We start from the raw sequence: 25,018 nt of genomic DNA, 5'->3' as shown, positions 1-25,018 counted from the left end.
GGGGAATGGGGGAAGTGTGTCGGTGACAACGACTGAACCTGATCAGAATTCTGGGGCCAATGCAGTATAACTTGGATAATTCCATTGATTGGAATCATTAGACTAAAAAACCAGTGGGAACAGTGACTGTAAACGGAGAACAAAATACTCTCTTTTGATGTTAATGCAACTGAATAATTTTGAATGAAGAATAAATGCTTGTATTCTTGATTGGAAATACAATAACTGACTGCCAGTAGAGGGCAGTGTTTATAAACAGGACACCGGGATTTCTGAGATAGGACATTGGTGGAATTGCTTAAAAATGTGTTGCTGGAAAAGCGCAGCAGGTCAGGCAGCATCAAAGGAGCAGGAGAATCAACGTTTCGGGCATAAGCCCAAAGTGGGCACATGTCCCTAATATGTCTAAGGAACAGTCACTACATTCACTGGAAGTGAGGGAGAAGGGTATATCTTTCTCGAGGTACGGAGACCAGAGTTAGGCACAGTAGTCTAGGTTAATGCAATGTGTAGTTTGGGGAAGACAAAACAGTTTTAGAATTAAGCACATCTCACTGTTCAAAATGAATAAAGGTAACAGAACCTTCTAGAAAGGTTTCATTCCAATTCCTTTTCTAAAGCTATTTGTGTTAGTCCATGTTTCTTATACCAAAAGATAAGAAACATCCCATGAAACATTCTCTTGTCTTTTTCCAAGTCTTTCAGGAAATCAAGGACCAGTTCTTCATATTGTTTCCCATCAGTTATGTTGGGAATAGTCCTGCAACAGAATTAAGAATATAAACATTTAATTCTCATTCCTCGCGACAAAACCTGTCTGAATCAGAGTAGGTTACAGGGTAACAGCAACAGGGGTCAGGCTTTCAGCCCATTGGGAACCCTCCATCATTCCGTTCCATCATGATTACAGGAACAGAATCGAAAAGCAATCAGAATGGACAGTCCCGTGGCCAATAAGGGGATACAGTTTTGGTGAGGAATTCTGAGAGTCGACATAAACTTAACAGCACTGTTCAAAACATTGCATGGCAGAGGGACAGGGAAATCTTGGTGCACTGATCTTTATTGAGAGAGTGAATAGCAAAGCAAACAGGGCCTTGAGTTTATAACGAGATGATTGATTCCCCAATCGAGGAAGTTTTGCTGAACCCCTATGAAATTCTGTTATGACCATTGTGGCCATTGATGATCACATTTTAGGGAATACATGAGTCTCCTTAAGAGGTTGCAGAGAGTCCTCACTAGAATGGTTCCGCAAAGGAGGACGAAGAAACTTGTAAGGAACAGGAGAATTGAATATGATTGTAATCCATAAAAATCAAAAATGGACTGTGAAAGCTTCCATTGGTGATGATTTGGCTAAAATGGATGTGGGTCCATTCCAGACAGAGTTGGATGGATTTATTTTCAGGAATAGAGAAGTGGTCGAGGAGCTGAATTAATAAGTTGTGTCTGTTTTCACTGAAGTGGATCCAGTGACTGTGATGCCATTGAATGTCAGTGGGTGATGTTTACCTTCTCTCTTGTTGGAGATGGTCAGTGCCTGACAGTTATGTGGTGCAAACCAAATTGGTGCAGTTATGGACAGTGAGGAAGGTTGTCAACGGATACAGCAACAAATAGAGATCACTTGGAAAGATGGGCAATGAAATGGCATGTGGTGTTTTCCCAGTTCCCACTGATTCCAGTTTTGCTGGAACTCCTTAATATCACATTTGTTCAGACACAGCCTCGATGACAAGGGCGGTCTCTCTCACCTCGGCCCCGGAAATCAGCTCCTTTGGAAATGTCTCCTCCCACCATCAACACACAAAGTTAACAACGTGTACCATCTACAAGATACACTGCAGTATCTCACTGAACCCTGTCCACCATTAACAAGGCACAGGTCAGGAGTGGGATAGACTACACACCACTTGCCTGTACAGGGAAGGCTGGAAAATCCCTCAGATTGTATTGCAACCAATCAGCTTGCTTTTTTGGCATCAACATCCAAATCTGTGCTCTCTACTCTCTAGAAGGACTGAGGGCAGTAATTACATGAGAACACCACCTCCTGCAAGATCCCCTCCAAACCACACACAACCCTGACTTGAAAATATATCACCGTTCCTTCAGTGTCACTGGATCAAATACCTGGAACTCCCTTTCTGACAGCATTGTTTTTTTTTAGATTAGATTACTTACAGTGTGGAAACAGGCCCTTCGGCCCAACAAGTGCACACCGACCCGCCGAAGCGCAACCCACCCATACCCCTACATTTACCCCTTTAACCTAACACTACGGGCAATTTAGCATGGCCAATTCACCTGACCCGCACATTTTTGGATTGTGGGAGGAAACCGGAGCACCTGGAGGAAACCCACGCAAATACGGGGAGAACGTGCAAACTCCACACAGTCAGTCGCCTGAGTCGGGAATTGAACCCGGGTCTCTGGCGCTGTGAGGCAGCATTGCTAACCACTGTGCCACCGTGCCGCCCACTTGGGATGCCCAAGTACCCAAAGGATGGCAGCAGTTCGTGAACTCAGCTCACCGTCGCCATCTCCAGGGCAATCAGGGATGGGTCAAACCCAAATCTCATGAACGAAGAAGAAAATAAATCAACATCAGGATCTGGCCATTAGAGGGACCCACACTCCTGCCCTTTCTTCTGACCCACCTCACCCACACCACACCCCCATGACAGTGTCCTGTGATCCTCTCCCTGGTATCACACACCTATCAGCCTGGGAGTCAGTGCTGATGCTAGGTCTCTCAGGTACAGTGCCATCAGCAGCCAGGAGCCAGCAGTGCTTGACGGTCACTGAATGCAGCAAGCTTTCCCTGAGAGGGCTGATGTGGGGCCCTTATCAGCTCTCCAGTCAGTGGGCGAGACACTGATCACCTCCATTCAATTACCGCCTGTGAGCTACTGACTCACAATCGCATCTATTAGAACTACACCCTTTGGGATAAAGAATCCCTCAGCTATATCCTTTCTGCTACAAAATCTGATTTACAAAGGGATATTGTCAGACATTTATTTGAAATCAAACAAAATTCCCACAGACCTCACTGTTTTCTTCCCGGGTTATAGAGAGTTTTCTGGGAACTGAGAGGGTGTTCCTCATGGGACTGACATCTCAAACTCTGACATCACCCTCTGTCCTTATAACGGTACATTTTCACTTCCTCAGATATCAGACATCTCAAAGAAGTAAGATGTTTGGGGTTCTCCACTGAAGTTAAATAACAATTATGCTGTGTCTGCATTCAGAAAGGGAGATAAAATAATCTCTCAAAAATAACAGAAACCCAAGGGACTGGTGAGAATAGGGAGTTGGAGAAGATTAGTCTTAGTGAACAAATAGTATTGCACAAATTGATCGGATGAAATCTGACACAACTCTGGACCTGACTATCCATATCCCATCATATTGATAGAGTTGACTAGAGAGATGTGGATGTATTGGGTTTTACTCTGAAATCTTCACAGTTTTATTAATTCTGGAAGACTGCCTGCTGAACTGTGGAAGCTCAGTCACTGAGTCTGATCAGACAGATATTGATACAGTTTGAAATAATATAGAGGGCATGGTTAGTAAGATTGTGGATGGCAGTAAAATTGGTGGTGTAGTGGACAGTGAAGAGGTTTACGTAAGATTGCAAAGAGTTATTGATCGATTGGGTCAATAGGCTGAGGAGAGGCGTATCAAGTTTAATTTGGATAAATTATGCTGTTGCATTTTGGTAAAACAAGCAAAAGCAGGACTTAGATCATAGAACATAGAACATAGGACATTGCAGCGCAGTACAGGCCCTTCAGCCCTCGATGTTGCATCAGCCTGTGAAACCAATCTGAAGCCCATCTAACCCACACTATTCCATTCTCGTCCATATGCCTATCCAATTACCATTAAATACCCTTAAAGTTGGCGAGTCTACTACTGTTGCAGTCAGTGCGTTCAATGCCCCTACTCCCTCTGAGTCAAGAAACAATCTCTGACATCTGTCCTATATCTGTCACCCCTCAATTTAAACTACGCACCCTCATGCTAGTCATCACCATCTGAGGAAAAAGGCTCTCAGTATCTCTCTACCTAAACATCTGATTATCTTGTCCGTCTCAATTAAGTCACCTCTCAATCTTCTTCTCTCATTGAAAACAGCCTCAAGTCCCTCAGCCTTTCCTTGTAGGACCTCCCCTCCATACCAGGCAGCATCCTAGTAAATCCCCTCTGAACCCTTTCCAAAGCTTCCACATCCTTCCTATAACGCGGTGACCAGTGCTGTATGCAATACTCCAAATGGGGCCATAACAGCTTTGTACAGCTGCAGTATGATCTCATGGTTCAGAAATTCAAATTGATGAACAGATGAATAGGCAGAGAACAAAGGAATACTGACAGTGGAGAAGCAAAATGGTTTTAGTTTAGAAAGGCATCTCGTGGTAGCACAGTCTGGTGGGCTAAAGGGCTGTACTTCTTTTGGTTCACTCCAAACTTGCCTCATTAACTGGGTAATATTCCCCTCTCGTCTGATGCTAGCCCAATTCTCTCTGTAGACAGAAGTACCCTCCACTGTGGAGATATCCTGGGATCCCGAGCACAGTCACCATATTTAAAGGCCATTATGCATCTGGACAAGCGCAGTCAGTCCCTGACTGCCCACTTCCATATATTTGGCATGGACTCAGACAAGGAGAAATCAGCACCTCACTTCATGGACAGCGACCTTGAGATCCTTGTGGATCGGGCAGAGCAGAGGAGGGACATCCTGTTCAGAAGGGAAGGGTGGAGAAGAGCAGAGCAATAGTTATTGGGGACTCGATAGTCCGGGGCACAGATAGGCGGTTTTGTGGGGGCGAGAAAGACTCACGTTTGGTATGTTGCGTTCCAGGTGCAAGGGTACGTGACGTCTCTGATCGTGTTTTCCGGGTCCTTAAGGGGGAAGGGGAGCAGCCCGAAGTCGTGGTCCACATTGGCACCAACGACATAGGTAGGAAGAGGGCTGAGGATGTTAGGCAGGCTTTCAGGGAGCTAGGTTGGAAGCTCAGAGTTAGAACAAACAGAGTTGTTGTCTCTAGTTTGTTACCCGTGCCACGGGATAGAGAGTCGAGGAATAGGGTGAGAGAACAATTAAATGCGAGGCTACAGGGATGGTGCAGGAGGGAGGGATTCCAGTATTTGGATAACTGGGGTTCTTTCTGGGGAAGGTGGGACCTCTATAAACAGGATGGTCTACACCTGAACCTGAGGGGCACCAGTATCCTTGGCGGGAGGTTTGCTAGTGCTCTTGGGGGGGGGGGGTTTAAACTAACTCTGCAGGGGAATGGGAACTTAGACTGTAGCTTTAGGATGCAGGACCTGGAGTGTAGGGAGGTTAGGAACATGGCATCAATCTCAAAGGAGGGTGCCTGTAAACAGGAAAGTGGCTTGAAATGTGTATACTTCAATGCAAGAAGTATACGAAATAAGGTCGGTGAACTTGCAGCGTGGGTTGGTACCTGGGACTTCGATGTTGTGGCTATTACGGAGACATGGGTAGAACAGGGACAGGATTGGCTGTTGCAGGTTCCAGGGTTTAAATGTTTTAGTAGGGTCAGAGGTGGGGGTGAAAGAGGGGGAGGTGTAATTGCTTGTCAAAGATAGTATTACAGCGGTGGAAAGGACGATGGATGAAGACTCGCCATCAGAGGTAGTTTGGGCTGAGGTTAGGAATAGGAAAGGTGAGGTCACCCTGTTAGGAGTTTTCTACAGGCCTCTTAATAGTCCTAGAGATGTAGAAGAAAGGATTGCGAGGATGATTCAGGAGAAGAGTGAAAGTAATAGGGTGGTTGTTGTGGGGGCTTTAACTTTCCAGATATTGACTGGGAAAGCTATAGCTCAAGTTCGTTAGATGGGTTGGTGTTTGTCCAATGTGTGCAGGAGGGTTTCCTGACACAATATGTAGATAGGCCAACAAGAGGTGAGGCCATACTGGATTTGGTTCTGGGTAACGAACCAGGTCAGGTGTTAGAATTGGAGGTAGGTGAGCACTTTGGGGACAGTGACCACAATTCGGTGACTTTTACTCTAGTGATGGAGACGGATAAGTGTGCACTGCAGGGCAAGAGTTATAGCTGGGGGCAGGGAAATTATGATGCGGTGAGGCACGACTTAGGATGCGTGGCTTGGAAAAGTAGGCTTCAAGGGAAGGGCGCTATTGATATGTGGAGCTTGTTCAAGGAGCAACTATTGAGTGTCCTTGATAAGTACGTACCTTTCAGGCAGGGAGGAAAGGGTCGTGTGAGGGAGCCATGGTTTAATAAGGAATTGGAATCCCTTGTTAAACGGAAGAGGGCGGCCTATGTAAAGATGAGGCGTGAAGGTTCAATTGGGGCGATTGAGAGTTATAAGGTAGCCAGGAAGGATCTGAAGAGAGAGCTAAGAGCAGCAAGGAGGGGGCATGAAAAGTCCTTAGTTGGTAGGATTAGGGAAAACCCTAAGGCTTTCTATAGGTTTGTCAGGAATAAAAGAATGACTAGGGTAGGAATAGGTCCAGTCAAGGATAGTAGTGGGAAGATTCGTGTGGAGGCTGAAGAGATTGGGGAGACACTGAATGAATACTTTTCGTCAGTATTCACTCAGGAACAGGACATTGTTATCAATGTGAGTACTGAGTCACAATTAAGTAGAATGGATGGCTTTGAGGTATGTAGGGAAGAGGTGTTGGAAATTCTGGAAAGGGTGAAAATAGTTAAGTCCCCTGGGCCTGATGGCATTTATCCTAGGATTCTCTGGGAAGCAAGGGAGGAGATTGCAGAGCCACTGGCCTTGATTTTTATGTCCTCGTTGTCTACAGGAATAGTGCCAGAAGACTGAAGGATAGCAAATGTGGTTCCCTTGTTCAAGAAGGGGAGTAGGGATAACCCTAGTAACTATAGGCCGGTGAGTCTCACTTCTGTTGTGGGCAAAGTCTTAGAGAGAATTGTAAGGGATAGGATTTATGAACATCTGGATAGGAATAATGTGATCAAGGATAGTCAGCATGGTTTTGTGAAGTGCAGGTCGTGCCTCATAAACCTTATTGAATTCTTTGAGAAGGTGACTAAGGAGGTGGACGAGGGTAAAGCAGTAGATGTGGTGTATATGGATTTTAGTAAGGTGTTTGATAAGGTTCCCCATGGTAGGCTACTGCATAAAATACGGAGGTATGGCATTGAGGGTGAGTTGGAGGTTTGGATTAAGAATTGGCTGGCTGGAAGAAGACAGAGGGTAGTAGTTGATGGTAAAGGTTCATCTTGGAGTGCAGTTACTAGCGGTGTTCCGCAAGGATCTGTTTTGGGACCATTGCTGTTTGTCATTTTTATAAATGACCTGGAGGAGGGGCTAGAAGGTTGGGTGAGCAAGTTTGCGGATGATACGAAAGTCGGTGGAGTTGTTGACAGTGCGGAGGGATGTGGCAGGTTACAGCGGGATATAAGTAAGCTGCAGAGCTGGGCAGAAAGGTGGCAAATGGAGTTCAATGTAGGTAAGTGTGAAGTGATTCACTTTGGTAAGAGTAACAAGAAGATGGGGTACTGTGCTAATGGTCAGATACTTGGCAGTGTGGATGAGCAGAGGGATCTTGGTGTCCATGTACATAGATCTCCGAAAGTTGCCACCCAGGTAAATAGTGCTGTGAAGAAGGCGTATGGCGTACTGGCTTTTATTGGTAGAGGAATTGAGTTCCGGAGTCCTGAGGTCATGTTGCAGTTGCATAAGACTCTGGTGTGGCCGCATCTGGAGTATTGTGTGCAGTTCTGGTCGCCATACTATAGGAAGGATGTGGAGGCACTGGAATGGGTGCAGAGGAGGTTTACCAGGATGTTGCCTGGTATGGTAGGAAGATCGTATGAGGAAAGGCTGAGGCACTTGGGGCTGTTTTCATTGGAGAAAAGAAGGTTTAGGGGTGACTTGATAGAGGTTTAGATAAGGTTGACCATGAGAACCTTTTTCCATGTATGGAGTCAGCTATTACGAGGGGGCATAGCTTTAAATTAAGGGGTGGTAGGTATAGGACAGATGTTAGGTTCAGATTCTTTACTCAGCGAGTCGTGAGTTCATGGAATGCCCTGCCAATAGCAGTGGTGGACTCTCCCTCTTTATGGGCATTTAAGCGGGCATTGGATAGGCATATGGAGGATAGTGGGCGAGTGTAGGTTAGGTGGGCTTTGATCGACGCAACATCGAGGGCCAAAGAGCCTGTACTACGCTGTATTTTTCTATGTTCTATATTCTCATGGCACTGCCAGAGGAAGGCACAACACCTGACCTTGCCAGCCTGGTCAGTGGCAGACACTGGGTTAGTGTAGAGAAAGGTCAATGACCTTTGCTGCTCCACCAGGTTAAATGCCACCCTCTTCTCACTGATCCTTCACACAGGGTGGTCAGGATCAGAGGTTCTGTATCTCTTCAATCTGAGGTGTGGACCATATGCTGCGCTGTGGATTCAGTCCTCACAAGACTGGAGAGATCATGTCATCAACACCCCTCCAGAATGTGTTCAGGTAGGGAATTCTGAGATGGTTCGGTGATCAGTGACAAATGGCCAAGTCAGAATGATGCATGAGTAGGAGAGGAATTTGGAGGTGAAAGTGAAGTGAGTGGGTTCTGTTTATAAAATCATGAGAGGCATAGATATGGAAAATAGCCAAGGTTTTCTCCCCACAGTGGGGGAGTCCAAAACTAGAGGGCATAGGTTGAAAGGTGAGAGGGGAAAGATTTAAAAGGGACCTGAGGGGCAACATTTTCTTAGATGGTGGTGTGTGCATGGAATGACCTGCCAGAGGAAGTGGGAGAACTGACTACCATTATAATATTTAAAAACATTTCCATGGGTACATGGATAGGAAAGGTTTAGCGGGACACGCAGGCAGATTGGACTAATTCAGTTTAGGACACCTGGCTGGCATGGACGAGTTGGACTGAAAGGCCTGTCTCCATGCTGTACAATTCTCTTATGATATCACTGCTCGTGTGACTTTCAGTAGTAAAGGTCATTGGGAGTGTTGGTATCGGGCACAAAATCAATTTGGCGAACAATATCCTTATAAGTTGTACATTAATGCAGTCTTGATGTGCCAGTGACCGAGAGGATGGACTTCACTGGTGGTAACAGCTACACTGTTCCAATGCAGTGCTGAGTCCTGGCTAGCACTGAGCTTCATGAATCTTGTTGCACCTGTCCAGCTGGGTAGTAGACCACATTTCTGACTGGCCATGTAAATAACGGTGAGGTTTGGAGGATTTACCAAAATGGTGAACTGATCATTAAAGAGTACCTGACCTCTGCATTGGCCCCAAGCATTTCTGAACCTCCTACAAACTGAATCAGGAGTTTTCATATTAAAGAGAAAGGCACAAGATACCTATGAATGTACAGTAAAAGAAATTGGTAAAGTGAGGGAATCAACCCAAGTTCAGAGCTCCTGAAACAAATTGCTTACACTGATTGTTTTTCTTTACCAGTGAATTCAGTGGAATCCTGACTTGTTCTGCTCAAAACACACCTTAATGAATGACCACATGCTATATTTGTGTACTCGTAACAAGCTGCACATTTTAGAATTTACTACCTCTCAGAATCTTTATCAGGCAACTACCTTTAGCAAGGAAGCCCATTTACTGGCTGCTGTGCTGGGGAAGGAGTGCAGAGGGGAGGATATCTATCAGGATTGTAACAAGGTCAGCCAGATAGAGTTCAGAGAATAGGAGTTCCTTGATTGGACCAGATTAACATCCTCCAATTAGGGAGCCCTGGCTGACAGACAAGGACAAGAGTATCAGACATTCTCACCCTCTGGGATGGTTCTGAGGAAGCTGGATCAGTGTCAAAGGACTTTCCATGATTAAATAAAGGGTGACTTGGTGACGGGATACTGGCCTGTATGGAGTTGAGTGGTGACGAGAGCAAAGTGTGCTCCTGAAGAAGTTTGCTTGCAACAGGTGCCTTTGAGCTGGGGTGAGCATTTCTGGCATCATGCTGTTATTTGGAAAGTTTGATTTGTTCGATCTTGCCAATGACTGGACCCAGTATGTGGACAGAATGTGTCCTTGTTTTATTTTTAAATGGGCAAATGACATTGGGACAGATGTAAAGCTATGATTAATTCTCCTGACAGCTTTTGGACCTGCCGCTTTTTCAGATATTAGGAGCCTAACCCGGCCTGAGGGACCAGATACTAAAACCTTTCACGAGTTGATGGATTTAGTTAAGGAATATTACAATGCCAAGCCTCATCTAATTCTGAATTGCTCTCGTTTTTACTCAGCAATTTGAGAACTGGGGAATCCATATCAGGATTTTTGATTAGGTTAAGACAACTGGCAGAGGCAGGTAACATTGGTTTAACCCGTAATGAGATGCTGAGACACTCATTAATGATGATGTAACTATGCAAAAACACCTACTATTTAAAGCCCAATTGGACTTCAAACAGGGACTACAACTGGCTTTATCGTTGGCAAATGTGGTGAGTGGAGCATATAAGTTGCGGGATATTCCGATGGAAGTGGACATCCTCACCAGTCTAAGTGACTTTGGGGAACACCACTTGAGTGAAGGCAATTGCAAAGCCTCACTCAGGACATATACTGAACAGAGAGCCACCAGGTCAGATCACATCAAAACCCCAACACATAGACAAGCCTTGACCAAAGGGTTAAAATTTTCTTCAGGATCCGGGCCAGCAAGCAATTGTAGTTGCTTCCGGTATTAGGACTTGTGACAGCAAAAGTATCCCACTCGACCTAAATTGAATACGGAAAATTATAGGTCAGTATCCAGGCGAGTGCACACCCTGGGAAGTCCACTCACATCTGGTTTGGAACAGTTACATTTTTTAACAACTTCCAAATTTGAAGGAATTAAAATAAACATGTAGTTAAATGGGCACCTGGTTCTAATGGAGGTTGAAACCAGCCTGGCCATTTCAGTGATCACAGATCGCAAAATTGACTTGGAATTCCAACACTTGTTTACTCAAGACCTCGGCTAGATTGAGGACCCACAGCACAGAACATTTACAGATTACCGATCCAACTTTGGTTGTGTCTCTTATAAGCTGGTTCAGGTACCGCTGATTGTGCTAAAAGGCTTGGGCCCAAGCTTGATGGGGCAAACCTTTTTGATTAGAAAATGGCTACCTGAGTGAAGTTCTAATTAAATACCTAGACGTTTTTCAGGAAGGTCTAGGGACTATCAAGGGATAGTTGGCCAGGAAGCAATTCCACGATCTTGGAAAGCTCGCCCACAGCCAACTGCCTTACGGACAAAGGTCGAGGCAGAAATCAGGAGGCTGGAATGTGATGGAATCATCAGAGCGGTCCAGTTTGGGAAATTGGCAGCACCAATCGGACTAATTGTGAAACTAGATTGTGAAACTAGATGGGTTGGTTCACCTTTGTGGGGATTTTAAACAAATGGTAAATCGCTTCTGGCGGCTGGATAAATACCCAATCCCTCATGCAGGTGGTTTATATACAAAGCTGGCAGGAGCCAGTCCTTCACAAAGCTGGACATGAGCCACCTATACTTGCAATTGGAGTTAGATGACCATTCCCAGAAGTATACTACAGTCATTACCCATTTGGGATTGTACCAGTATATGGGACTGCCATTTGGGTATTGTCAGCCTGTGTAACTTTTCAGCGGATGATGGAGAACATTTTCCACCATGGCACGCTAATAGCAGGGAAGACCAATACAGAACTCCTCGAGAACTTTAACATTTTCTTTAGACATTTCTCCCAGGTGGGTATACACCTTAGAGTGGAAACAAAAGTGTGTTCAGGCACCCCCAAGTGACCTACTTGGGACACAGCGTTGACAAGACAAGGTGAAACCCGTTGGAAGATAAAATGAGGGCGATCAAAGGTGCCCCGGTTCCCATGTCTGTATGGGAGCTTAGGTCCTTGCTTGGGCTGGTGAATTATTACGGAATGCTCGTGTATAACCAAGCCTCCTTCTCAGCACTTTGCATCAATTCTTAGAAAAGGGTTAGCTTGGAAATGAGCATGTAGCCAAGGCACAGCTTTCAGGGAAGTGAAGAAACAACTATCATCCCAAGTGTGATCTGCTATTAACATGTGATGCCTCCCTATATAGCAATCAGGCTCCCATTGGCTGGTAGGTGGCACAATGGAGAGCAACGCCCAATAGCGTACGCATCCAGGACACTGGCTAATGTAAGGCGTAAACATGCCCAGATTGACAAGGGAGGTTTGATGGTCATATTTTGGAGTCAGGAAGTTCCACCAATACCTTTCTGGATGTAAATGTGTAATAAGAATAGACCCCCAAACCCCTTCTGGTCTCCTTAAAGAGGACAAGGCAGACTCACTCCGATGGTGGGCTATGATACTAAGTGTGTATAATTACAAGTTGGAACACCATCAGGAAGGCCAAGTAACAAATGCAGATGGATTGAGCCGCCTCCTAATGGCAGATACACCACTGGTGGTAGTACCACAGGAAGAGTCCGTCGTGGTTTGAAATGTTATGGACACACTTCACATATCAGACTTTAGACACAGAAAAATCTAAAACAGCTGGTGGTGATGGGTGAAACCAAAGGACCATCACAACCAGACCTGAAACCTTTTTGGACCTGGCCAGACCAGATCACAGTAGACAATGGCGATTTGTTATGGGGAGCAAAGGTCGCCACCAGATACTGGCTGAACTCCATCAGGGTCATCCAGGGGTTTTCAAAATGAAGATTTTGGCAAGAACTTACATCGGATGGCCGGGATTAGATGCAGACATAACCACACTTGTGGGGCAGTGCCCAGAGTGCCAAAAAGGGCAACAATTACAACCAGCAGCTCCCCCACATTCTTGGGAATGGCCGGTAAATCCTGGACTCGGTTACACATTGATTCTGCAGGCTCCTTTCACAGGCTCAATGTTCTTACTCATTGTAGGCGCCTACAAAAAGTGGATGGATGTGCATAGAGTACATTCATCAAACATGGGGACGACAATAGAAAAGCTGCATCTTTTGCACTACACGCCCTCCCAGTACTGTTGGTCACAGATAAAGGGCCATCAGTTACCAGCAGAGAATTGGAGAATTACTTCAAGTCAAATGGCATTTTACATAATGACAGCTCCACACCATCCACCATCCAATAGTGTGGCAGAAAGAACAGTACAAGCTTTGAAGACATGCTTAACGAACAGCCAATGGCTTCATTAGTTACCAAACTGTATTGGCTCCTATTTGACTACAGGACCACCCTGCTTACAACTCTAGGGATATATCCAATAGAGTTACTAATGGGGAGAAGATGCCACACCAGGTTAAACCTGATCTTCCCAGACCTGCGTGGGGTGGGATGAGATTGGGGGGTTGGTGGGGATGGGGGGGTGTCAGTGGCATTGGGAATGTCCATGCCAGACACAAGACACTGCTCAACGAAAGACACTTTACTTCAGGGGACAATGTTTAGTGTAGGAACCACAGGATGAGCCCTGAATGGGTAAGAGGCATGGTCAGTGCAAGGTCAGGGCCAGTGATGTATAATGTTCATGTTGGTCCGACAGTCCTGAACAAGCACATGGTCCACATGAAAGCTGCAAACGCGCAAACAGTGCGGAATCCAAACTGACCCGAGAAACCAGACACATCAGAAGGGCTGACAGAAGCCGTGGGTTCTCCCTGTCCATCAAGCGATGAAGAGACCTCGGAATCTGAGATGGACATGGCGGGTGTCACCACCTTGATGCCATTGTCACCTGAAGATCTGAATGAACGTCTTCAGAGATGCTCCAGGGGTAAGAGGCAAGTTACTGCCAATCACAAGCTGCCCCTCTCAGGGGCAGTGTTAAAGGAACCTGACCCAATGCTCAAACACCCCAGGAGCAGCTACAAAAGAAAAAGGCCAAGTCTCTGGTCTCGGATTCAGAGAGGGCAGGATGCAGTGATTGTAATGAGGTCAGCCAGATAGACCTCATATGAGTTATGCAATGTACATGCGGCATGGTGGCTCAGTGGTTAGCACTGCAGCCTAACAGCACCAGGGATCCGGGTTCGATTCCAGCCTCGGGTGACTGTCTGTATGAGTTTGCACATTCTCCCCCTCTCTGCATGGGTTTCCCCCCACAATCCAAAGATATGCAGGTCAGGTGAATTGACCATGCTAAATTACACCATAGTGTTAGGTGCTTTAGTCAGAGGGAAATGGGTCTGGGTGGGTTACTCTTCGGAGGGGCAGTGTGGACTCGTTGGGCCGAAGGACCTGTTTTCACTCTGTAGGGAATCTAATCAATTAAAAGTAGGGTCTTTTGTGATGTTGTACAACAGGGTGACACAATGGTTCATATCCATAATTCCTTGAAGTTTGCATCAAATGTAGACAGAGTGGTTAAGAAGGCGTTGAGCACACTTGCCTTCATTGCTCAGATGTTTGAGTATCAGAGTTGGGACACTGTGTTGAGGTTGCACAGGAGATTGGTGAAGTCTCTTCTGGAGTAATGTGTCCAGTTCTGGTCACTCTGTTATAGGATGGGCATTTTTAAAGCTGGAGAGAAGTTTCAGAAGAGATTACCGAGGATGTTTCCGGGAATGAAGGATTTGAGCGAAAGGAGAGGCTGGATAGGCTGGGACATCTTTCATTGGAGCATAGGAGCTTGAAAGGTGACCTTACAGGGGTTTATAAAATCGTGAGGGATATAAATATGGTGAATGGCAGGTGTCTCTTCCCTCAATTGGGGAATTAAGACAAGGGGGAATATATTGAAGTGAAAGGAGACAGATTTAAAAAAGACATGAGGGGCGACTTTTCGACACAGACTGATTTGTGTGTGGAATGAACATCCAAAGAAAGTGGTGAATATGGGTACAGTTACAATGTTTAAGGGACATTTGGATAAGGACATGAATAAGAAATGTTTGGAGGGACATGGGCCAAGCCCAAGCAGGTGGAACTAGTTTAGTGTGGGATTATGGTCAGCATGGACTGGTTGGACCGAACAGTCTGTTCCCGTGCTGTGTCACTCTATGACTCAACAATAACAGCATCAATAGGAATGGGAATATTGTGGGAATATTTCATTAAAGTGGATGATCTGCCATTACCTAGAAGGGTGAAGCTGACTAAAGGGTCTGCTTCAAAGACCCTTTGTTCAAATGAAGTGAAAGTGTTCTGTGAAAAATGTGAACCATGCTGCAGATGAGAATTTCAGAACCCAGGAGCCAGCTCTGTGTGAACTGGAGTAATGTGAATGTGGAGGACTGGCTGTGTTCTCAGGAGGTGGAGCTGCAGATTGTGAGATATGAACCACTCTACAACACCATTCATATTGACCAATGTCCCAGTGTAACTGGATGGACCTGTTAATCTCAGCCTTACCCTGACAAGAATGATTTGGAGATGCCGGTGTTGGACTGGGGTGTGCAAAGTTACAAATCACACAACACCAGGGTATAGTCCAACTGGTTTAATTGGAAGCACTAGCTTTCGGAGCACCGCTCCTTCATCAGGTGGTTGTGGAGTACACAATTGTCAGACACAGAATTTACAGCAAAAGTTTACAGTGTGATGTAACTGAAATTATATATGGAAAAATACCTTGATTCTTTGTTAAGTCTCTCATCTGTTAGAATGACCATGATAGTTTCACTTCTTTCATATGTTAATCACAAAATCTTTTTAAAAAGTTACATTCTCAGGTTAACTGTAACAATTGGTGTCAGCCCAGATAAGATGTTGAGATATTGAAGGTGTTAGCCCCCTGTGGTCCCTGTCAGTGTCGTCATGTGATTCTATCTTAAAATGTGAGCTAACAGAGTCTTACATGTTTGCACGTTCTCCCCGTGTCTGCGTGGGTTTCCTCCGGGTGCTCCGGTTTCCTCCCACAGTCCAAAGATGTGCAGGTAGGGTGAATTGGCCTCGCTAAATTGCCCGTAGTATTAGGTAAGGGGTAAATGTAGGGGTATGGGTGGGTTGCGCTTCGGCGGGTCGGTGTGGACTTGTTGGGCCGAAGGGCCTGTTTCCACACTGTAATGTAATCTAATCTACATGGATTCATGCAGTTTTTGAGCAAAGTACAATGTAACTCTGCAAGTACAAATTCACCCCACATACATATATGTGTATGTGTGCATGTGGGTTAAGTCTGTGAGAGAGTGCATGTGTGAGAGTGAGAGTGTGTGTGTGTCTGTGTGTCTTCACCTGGTGAAGGAGCGGCGCTCCGAAAGCTAGTGCTTACAATTAAACCTGTTGGACTATTACCTGGTGTTGTGTGATTTGTAACATTGTACACCCCACACTGAAATGATGGTGACATAAAGTCATAGAGTCATAGAGATATACAGCATGCAAACAGACCCTTCAGTCCAACCCGTCCATTCCGACCAGATATCCCAACCCAATCGAATCCCACCTGCCACCACCCGGCCCATATTCCTCCAAACCCTTCCTATTCATATACCCATCCAAATGCCTCATAAATGTTGCAATTGTACCAGCCTCCACCACATCCTCTGGCAGCTCATTCCATACACGTACCACCCTCTGTGTCAAAACGTTGCCCCTCAGGTCTCTTTTACATCATTCCCCTCTCACCCTAAACCTATGCCCTCTAGTTCTGGACTCCCTGACCCCAGGGAAAAAACTTTGTCTATTTACCCTATCCATGCCCCTCATAATTTTGTAAACCTCTACAAGGTCACCTTTCAGCCTCCGAGGGTCCAGGGAAAACAGCCTCAGCCTGTTCAACCTCTCTCTGTAGCTCTCTGTAGCTTTCCCAAGAAAAGAAAGATTAACCGGGGAGGGATTAGACAACCTTGGCTGACAAAGGAAGTCAGGAAATGTATTAAAGAAAAAGAGAGATCCTATAAAGTGGCTAAGAACAGTGGGAAATCAGAAGATTGGGAAGGATACAAAAGCAAACAGAGGATAACAAAGAGTGTAATAAGAAAGGAGAGGATCAAATATGAAGGTAGGCTAGCCAGTAATATTAGAAATAATAGTAAAAGTTTCTTTCAGTACATAAGAAACAAACGACAGGCAAAAGTAGACATTGGGCCACTTCAAACTGATGCAGGAAGCCTAGTGATGGGAGATAAGGAAATAGCAGGAGAACTTAACAAGTACTTTGCGTCAGTCTTCACAGTGGAAGACATAAGTAATATCCCAAAAATTAAAGGGTGTCACGGGGCTGAGTTGAGTATGGTTGCCATTACGAAAGAGATAGTGCTAGAAAAGTTAAAAAGTCTTAAAATTGATAAATCTCCTGGCCCCGATGGGATACACCCTAGAGTTCTGAGAGAGGTGGCTGAGGAAATAGCAGAGGCATTGGTTGAGATCTTTCAAGAGTCACTGGAGTCAGGAAAGGTCCCGGATGATTGGAAGATGGCTGTTGTAACCCCCTTGTTCAAGAAAGGATCAAGGCAAAAGATGGAAAATTATAGGCCAATCAGCTTAACCTCGGTTGTTGGTAAAATTCTAGAATCCATCATTAAGGATGAGGTTTCTAAATTCTTGGAAGAGCAGAGTCTGATTAGAACAAGTCAACATGGATTTAGTAAAGGGAGGTCATGCCTGACAAACCTGTTGGAATTTTTTGAAGAGGTAACAAGTAGGTTAGACCAGGGAAACCCAGTGGATGTGGTCTATCTAGACTTTCAAAAGACCTTTGATAAGGTGCCACACGGGAGGCTGCTGAGCAAGGTGAGGGCCCATGGTGTTCGAGGTGAGCTGCTGGGATGGATTGAGGATTGGCTGTCTAACAGAAGGCAGAGAGTTGGGATAAAAGGTTCTTTTTCAGAATGGCAGCCGGTGACGAGCGGTGTCCCGCAGGGTTCGGTGCTGGGGCCACAGCTGTTCGCATTATATATTAATGATTTGGATGAGGGAACCGGGGGCATTCTAGCGAAGTTTGCCGGTGATACGAAGTTAGGTGGAGAGGCAGGTAGTACTGAGGAAGTGGGGAGGCTACAGAAGGATCTAGACAGGTTGGGAGAGTGGTCCAGGAAATGGCTGATGGAATTTAACGTGAGCAAGTGCGAGGTCTTGCACTTTGGCAAAAAGAATAAAAGCATAGACTACTTTCTAAATGGTGAGAAAATTAATAAAGCCAAAGCACAAAGGGATCTGGGAGTGCTAGTCGAGGATTCTCTAAAGGTAAACATGCAGGTTGAGTCCATGATTAAGAAAGCGAATGCAATGTTGTCTCTTATCTCAATAGGGTTGGAATATAAAAGCAGAGATGTACTACTAAGACTTTATAAAGCTCTGGTTAGGCCCCATTTGGAGTACTGTGTCCAGTTTTGGTCCCCACACCTCAGGAAGGACATACTGGCACTGGAACGTGTCCAGCGGAGATTCACACGGATGATCCCTGGAATGACAGGTCTAACATATGAGGAACGGCTGAGGATACTGGGATTGTATTCGTTGGAGTTTAGAAGATTAAGGGGAGACTTAATAGAGACGTACAAAATAATACATGGCTTGGAAAAGGTGGATGCTAGGAAATTGTTTCAGTTAAACGAGGAGACTAGGACCCGTGGACACAGCCTTAGAATTAGAGGGGGTCATTTCAGAACAGAAATGCGGAGACATTTCTTCAGCCAGAGAGTGGTGGGTCTGTGGAATTCATTGCCACGGAGTGCAGTGGAAGCCGGGTCGCTAAATGTCTTCAAGGCCGAGATTGATAGATTCTTGTTGTCTCGAGGAATTAAGGGCTACGGGGAGAACGCTGGTAAGTGGAGCTGAAATGCGCATCAGCCATGATTGAATGGCGGAGTGGACTCGATGGGCCGAATGGCCTTACTTCCACTCCTATGTCTTATGGTCTTATGGTCTTAAATCCTCCAACCCTGGCAACATCCATGTAAACCTTTTTTGAACCCTTTCAAGTTTCACAACATCTTTCTGATAGGAAGGAGACCAAATTGTACGCAATATTCCAACAGTGGCCTAACCAATGTCCTGTACAGCCATAATATGACCTCCCAACACCTGTACTCAATACGCTGACCAATAAAGGAAAGCATACCAAATGCCTTCTTCACTCTCCTATCTACCTGTGACTGCACTTTCAAGGAGCTATGAACCTGTACTCCAAGGTTTCTTTGTTCAGCAACACTCCCCAGGACCTTACCATTAAGTGTATAAGTCCTGCTTTCCCAAAATGCAGCACCTCGCATTTATCTGAATTAAACTCCATCTGCCACTTCTCAGCCCGTTGGCTCATCTGGTCCAGATCCTGTTGTAATCTGAGGTAGCCCTCTTCTCTGTCCACTACACCTCCAATTTTGGTGTCATCTGCAAACTTACTAACTGTACCTCTTATGCTCGCATCCAAATTATTTATGTAAATGACAAAAAGTAGAGGACCCAGCACCGATCCTTGTAGCACTCCACTAGTCACAGGCCTGAAAAACAGCCCTCCGCCACTACCCTCTGTCTTCTACCTTTGAGCTAGTTCCGTATCCAAATGGCTAGTTCTCCCTGTATTCCGTGAGATCTAACCTTACTAATCAGTCTCCCATGGGGAACCTTGTCGACCGCCTTACTGAAGTCCATATAGATCACACCTACTGCTCTGCCCTTATCAATCCTCTTTGTTACTTCCTCAAAAAACTCAATCAGGTTTGTGAGACGTGATTGCCCATGCAAAAAGCCATGTTGACTATCCCGAATAAGTGTTTGCCTTTCCAAATAAATGTACATCCTGTCCCTCAGGATTCCCTCCAATAACGTGCCCACCACCGACGTCAGGCTCACGGGTCTATAGTTCCCTGGCTTGTTCTTACCACCCTTCTTAAACAGTGGCACCACGTTTGCCAACCTCCAGCCTTGCGACACCTCACCTGTGACTATCGATGATACAAATATCTCAGCAAGAGGCCCAGCAATCACTTCTCTAGCTTCCCACAGAGTTCGAGGTACACCTGATCAGGTCCTGGGGATTTATCCACCTTTACCCATTTCAAGACATCCAGCACTTCCTCCTCTGCAACATGGACATTTGCATGATGTCACCATCTATTTCCCTACAATCTATACCGTTCATATCCTTTTCCACAGTAAATACTGATGGGAAATACTCATTTAGTATCTCCCCCTTTTTCAGCAGCTCCACACAAAGGCTGCCTTGCTGATCTTTGCGGGGCCTTATTCTCTCCCTAGTTGCCCTTTTGTCCTGTGTGTTTTTGCAAAAACTCTTTGGATTCTCCTTAATTCTATTTGCCAAAGCTTTCTCATGTCTCCTTTTTGCCCTCCTGATTTCCCTCTTAAGTACACTCCTACTTCCTTTATACTCTTCTAAGGATTCACTTGATCTATCCTGTCTATACCTGACATATGCTTCCTTCTTTTTCTTAATCAACACTCAATTTCTTCAGTCATCCAGCATTCCCTATACCTACCAGTCTTTCCTTTCACCCGAACAGGAATATACATAAAGAAACATTAATCACAATATTGCAACATCAAAACTCACCTCACAAAGAACTGACCCAAAAAGAACGATCTTTGTTTAATTGTTTGATCTGTAGGTGTGGGCGGACTGTTAACTTCAGGAACGATGGTCACACATACATTGAATTTCTGTGGAAATGTTCCATTTACCAAGTATCCAGTGAGGACCCAAGGTGCAGTGATAGGAACTATTGTTTCTGCAGATAGAGAAAAACCCTGTTATAACATTTTATTCGGTGATCATTTGTGGTGTCACTGACAGTGAGTCAGAGGTTACAGGTGAGGGGTCAGGGTGACATTGCTGAAGTGGGGCAGACACTGATGTGACATTGAATAATAGCCTCACAGAGTGACACAGCGCTGTGGGAGGGGACTCCTGTGCTGGCTGTTTGGTTGATGTAACCAGCTCATTACACTGACCTGCTCTCTTTCCAAACATCCACATCTTTTCTCTCATTATTTAGATGTTCATCTGTGAATGCTGTGATTGAAGTTACTTCCTGCACTATTCCAGGCAGTGAATTCCACATCATACAGGAACACACGTGGACACAAACATACAAACGGAGAGCAGGAGAAGGTCATTCAACCCCTCACACCTGAACCACTGATCCCACAGCATTTCCTTCTCTTTTGCAAATTTGACAATTTTTAATTAGGTTTCTTCCTTGCGATCCTAATTGTTAATTGAGAAGCTTCAGGCACAATCTCCTAAATATTGAGCACTGTGTCTTTGACTGTGTTGTACTCTGCAGTTCTACTCCGCTTGTCCCTCTGACAATCTGACACACTCAGTCAGAGCTGTACCTGCCAAAACACACTGTCCTGTTCAGGTCCAGACCTCTCGAAGCCACATCCTCTGTTCAACAACCTTTTCAGATGAGGCACAAGACCTTTTGACTCCATTGTCAGTAAATATAAGGATTCTGTGTAGATTATTGGTTTAAGGAAATCCCTGATTGGAACCAGAATCATCCTCCAAGCTCCTCCCTCCTTCTTTCTTCATTTTCTCACTGAAGCTTTTCTTTCGCTCCTCCAGTTCTCAGAGTTCCTGGCTCTTTAGAATTCAAGTTACCTTTCTTTCAGATTCCTTGGTTTCACCTTGCCTCCATTTTAATTTTTCTTACCTTTTCCTCCCATTCTATTTCAACTTTCTCTGAACTCTCTTTCCCTTATTTCTGTTCTTCTCCAAACTGAAGGCCTGTCATTTCTATCTCTAACTGTGTTACTTTCACCTGTGACATCATACTTTCATTTTCCTTTCTTCAACTGGGGGGACGTCATGGTCTCATGGTATTATTGCTCATGTATTAATCCAGAGAGCTTGGTAATGTCCTGGGGACTCCGGTTCGGATCCAGTCAGGGTAGAATTTGAGTTCAAAGGTGAACAAAAATCTGGAGCTGATAGCCATGTAACCATTGTTGGGGATAAAACACCATTCTGGTTCAGTAACACCCCTTTGGAGACAGAAACTGCTGGCCTTGCCTGGACTGGTCTATATGTGACACCAAACGTGCGGAAAAGTGGTTGACTTTTAACAGCCATCTAGACAGGGAGGGATGGGTAATAAAGGCTGGTGTAGCCAGCAATGCCAACACCCCAGGAATGAATGAAACACATTCTCATTGTTGGATCATTACTTGAACAATCTCATCTGCATGAGATCCTACTTTGCATTGTACCTTCCATTTATCTGATAATTCCCTAGTTTTAATTTTGATCAAATAACCCACTGTTATTACTTTAACTCCCACAAAGCTGTCAGCAACATTAAAATGTGCAACAAACATCACCTCAATGCTGCTGTTTTAGGTCCCGAGGCACCGCCAAGTTGTGACTTTAAAAAGAAAGACATAGATCTTTCTTAAATGCAGTAATTTAAAAAAATCATGTCCAGAAATCCAAACATTATGATCCCAGCTGATGGTATTACAGCCCAAATCAGATCCCGGATGGGCCTGTGGCTGGATCGATCAGATTGTGAATTGTTCTTAGTTCAGAGAGAGACCAGTCACAAAAACCACAAGCACTCAAACGTGCAGATTGCTTTGAACCGTAAAGCAGGCAATATTTATAAGGAGTGAAAATAAAACAGATTGAAGTGGATTATTTTCATAGAGCGTACATTTACAGATTTCAAAACATACCCCAAAAGTATTTGAATTCCAAAAACACCTTTGACATTCTCTATCATCCCCTACAGAGCTTCAGCAAACTTTAGTTTCTCTTTCTGTCTTGAGCAACTGTTTGACACATCTGCCATCAGTGAAGAACACTGCAGAAAATCCCCAAATAGAAGCTAAATCATAAGACCATAAATCAATCCCATTTTTTCCCAAAGACAGGGGTTTTGGCCCACCAACAAAATCCATCCTTGACCTCATAAACGAGAGCACAATACACATCTGTTTCCCCTGTTCACACATAAAAGTTTCCCAATGTGACCAAAATCCCATTTGTGCAGAAATTGAATTCGATGCTGAAAGGGGAGAATGTGCTGAGCTATGAGGAGAAGGTGGAGAAGTGGCATTTTGTGAGTGGTCCTTCAGAGAGCTGGCACAGGCGTGATGGGCTGAATGGCCTCTTACAATACAGTAAACAGGTTATCTCTCTGTTCGATTTCCCCAGCGTGAAATAGATCACATTGTGAGAGGCAGAACAAAGAAATTATGTTTTACACTTTGGTTCACAACAGCTGTTTCAAGAAAGAATTAGACCTTCCCTAAATGGCGAAATAATCGATTTGCAGTGTTTACAATGCTGAGATTACTTTTGTCATCTTTAGAAGGAGAGCCCAGAGACCACAAGGAGACTGTTCACAAGACAAATACTGTACCAACAGGACAGCAGTATAGTTTTGGACAGTGTCCAAGCCATCAGAGCTATTTTAATTGTATTACAACATTCAATGTTAAAGAGACGTCAGTGAGTGACGCTGTTTGTGGGTCTTTGGGAGAGATGGAGGGAATCGCAGATGGTGAATGTGCAGTGTGTCACCTTCCACAAGGACTCCAACAGTGGGCTTCATGCCTGGCAGGGAGCCTTTATTTGTGTGAGGACAATTCAGCGATCATGGCTGAAGTCAGACAGTGAGATTGAAATCCCACTCCCACCATAAGAGGGAAACCTTCCCAGATTCTGGGACCATAAAGCCATGTATCAAAAGAGGGTGACACTTTGACTAAATAGCAGCATGTGACCAAGGGATCCCCAGGGATTGACAGTTGTGGAATGTTTTGTCAATGTGTTTGTCAATGTAGAAAGTATTAAGCAAGAAATGTGAAAGAGTGAACAGTCACTATATTCTGTTGTTACTTTGATGGGATATCTGATATACCTTCAGTATTGCCAAAACGTGAATACTTGAACAGATTGTCCAGACCGAGCTCCACTACTTGCTCCAAATCCGTTCCATGAACCTCTGTCGCAACATATTTTACATTTATGTATGCCACCTCATCATAAGTCTGAAATGAGAGTAAAAAATGTCACTGTATGGTATAAACTGTACTCCCACCAAAGTACATCAATGCTGAGAGAACTGTCCCAAGTGTCCAGGTGTGGAAGAGCCTTCATGTTCTGGAGGGACTGAGTCTGAAACAGAGTTTGGAGTTTTTAATGGGATTCCTGACAGCAGCACCTCCTGATTCATTCCCTTTCTCTCTCACTCTCTCATCTTTCATGTTGTCCTGTTCTGTCCCTTTGGGTTATCAATAACAACATTGAGATAATGTTATTGAAATACTTCTACATTGAGCCAATGTTAATGCCCACATGTCCCGGTGTTGTGCATCTCTCTGTCTGTTTTAACACATTATTTAAACAGAGAAATTCTTTGAGGTATGAGGAATGATCACCAAATGGGATTTATCACAAGGGTATTAATCCAGAGACCCAGATCATGTTCTGGGGACCTGTACTGAACCTCAGCAGGGCAGATGATAGAATTTGAATTCATTGAAACAAATATGTGGAATTAAGGGGCAATCCAGGGTTGGGGTTGAGGAGATTCCACTCACAACCAGACTTGGCCTCTTCCACATTGAACACAGAGACCTTCAGCCTGTGATCAGCTGCCTTTCAGAAACAGGGTTAGATTGAGTGAAGACAGGAGCAGTAGGAGAGCTCCCTGACTCTACAGTCCTTGTGTTGTCCCCCACCATCCCCCTCTCTGTGAGCACACTGACCCCTCCCTTCACCTGCTGCTGGAGATGGAAGCCCTGATATTCTTCTTACTGCACAAGCTGGCAGTGGGAGCCAGGCAGGCGATGGCAGCTCATGTAGAAAGTGTTAATGAGGCCCGAGGAGTAATTTCAGTCCAGTCCCATGGTTCAGGGTTGGGATGTACACTGTCGGTGCACTGCAGGTTATGGGCTAAAAACAACATGGAATAATTTCCACTGGTACAAACACAACAGAACAGAGGAAACTCTCAGCTGTACTGACCGTGTCCTGGATGACTTGATCTGGCCCGACACAGTCAACACCCTTACAGAGGTCGATCACCTCCTGCTCTGGGTCCTGTGCAGCAATTTGATGCCCAAAGAGGACAGACACAGTGAAGAAGATTCTCAGCAT

General features: G+C 45.0%; 1 protein-coding gene across 1 annotated transcript; it reads right to left on the bottom strand.

The window, feature by feature from the left end:
- On the bottom strand, window positions 1-25,018 carry LOC148151314 (uncharacterized). Its single transcript, XM_087976733.1, has 4 exons — window positions 24,887-25,018; window positions 23,778-23,907; window positions 20,462-20,636; window positions 1-760 (listed from the first exon to the last, which is right to left on the bottom strand). The coding sequence occupies exons 1-4, from the start codon at window positions 25,016-25,018 to the stop codon at window positions 598-600; spliced, it is 600 nt and encodes a 199-aa protein (XP_087832859.1). The 3' UTR covers window positions 1-597.

The sequence above is a fragment of the Chiloscyllium plagiosum genome, unplaced genomic scaffold (genome assembly GCF_037043375.1).
Source record: "Chiloscyllium plagiosum isolate Xiang-an unplaced genomic scaffold, Cpla_swu_hap1 HiC_scaffold_3, whole genome shotgun sequence".
Lineage (NCBI taxonomy): Eukaryota > Metazoa > Chordata > Chondrichthyes > Orectolobiformes > Hemiscylliidae > Chiloscyllium > Chiloscyllium plagiosum.
The sequence above is the reverse complement of the archived record's forward strand: the minus strand, read 5'-3'. Positions and strand labels throughout refer to the sequence as shown.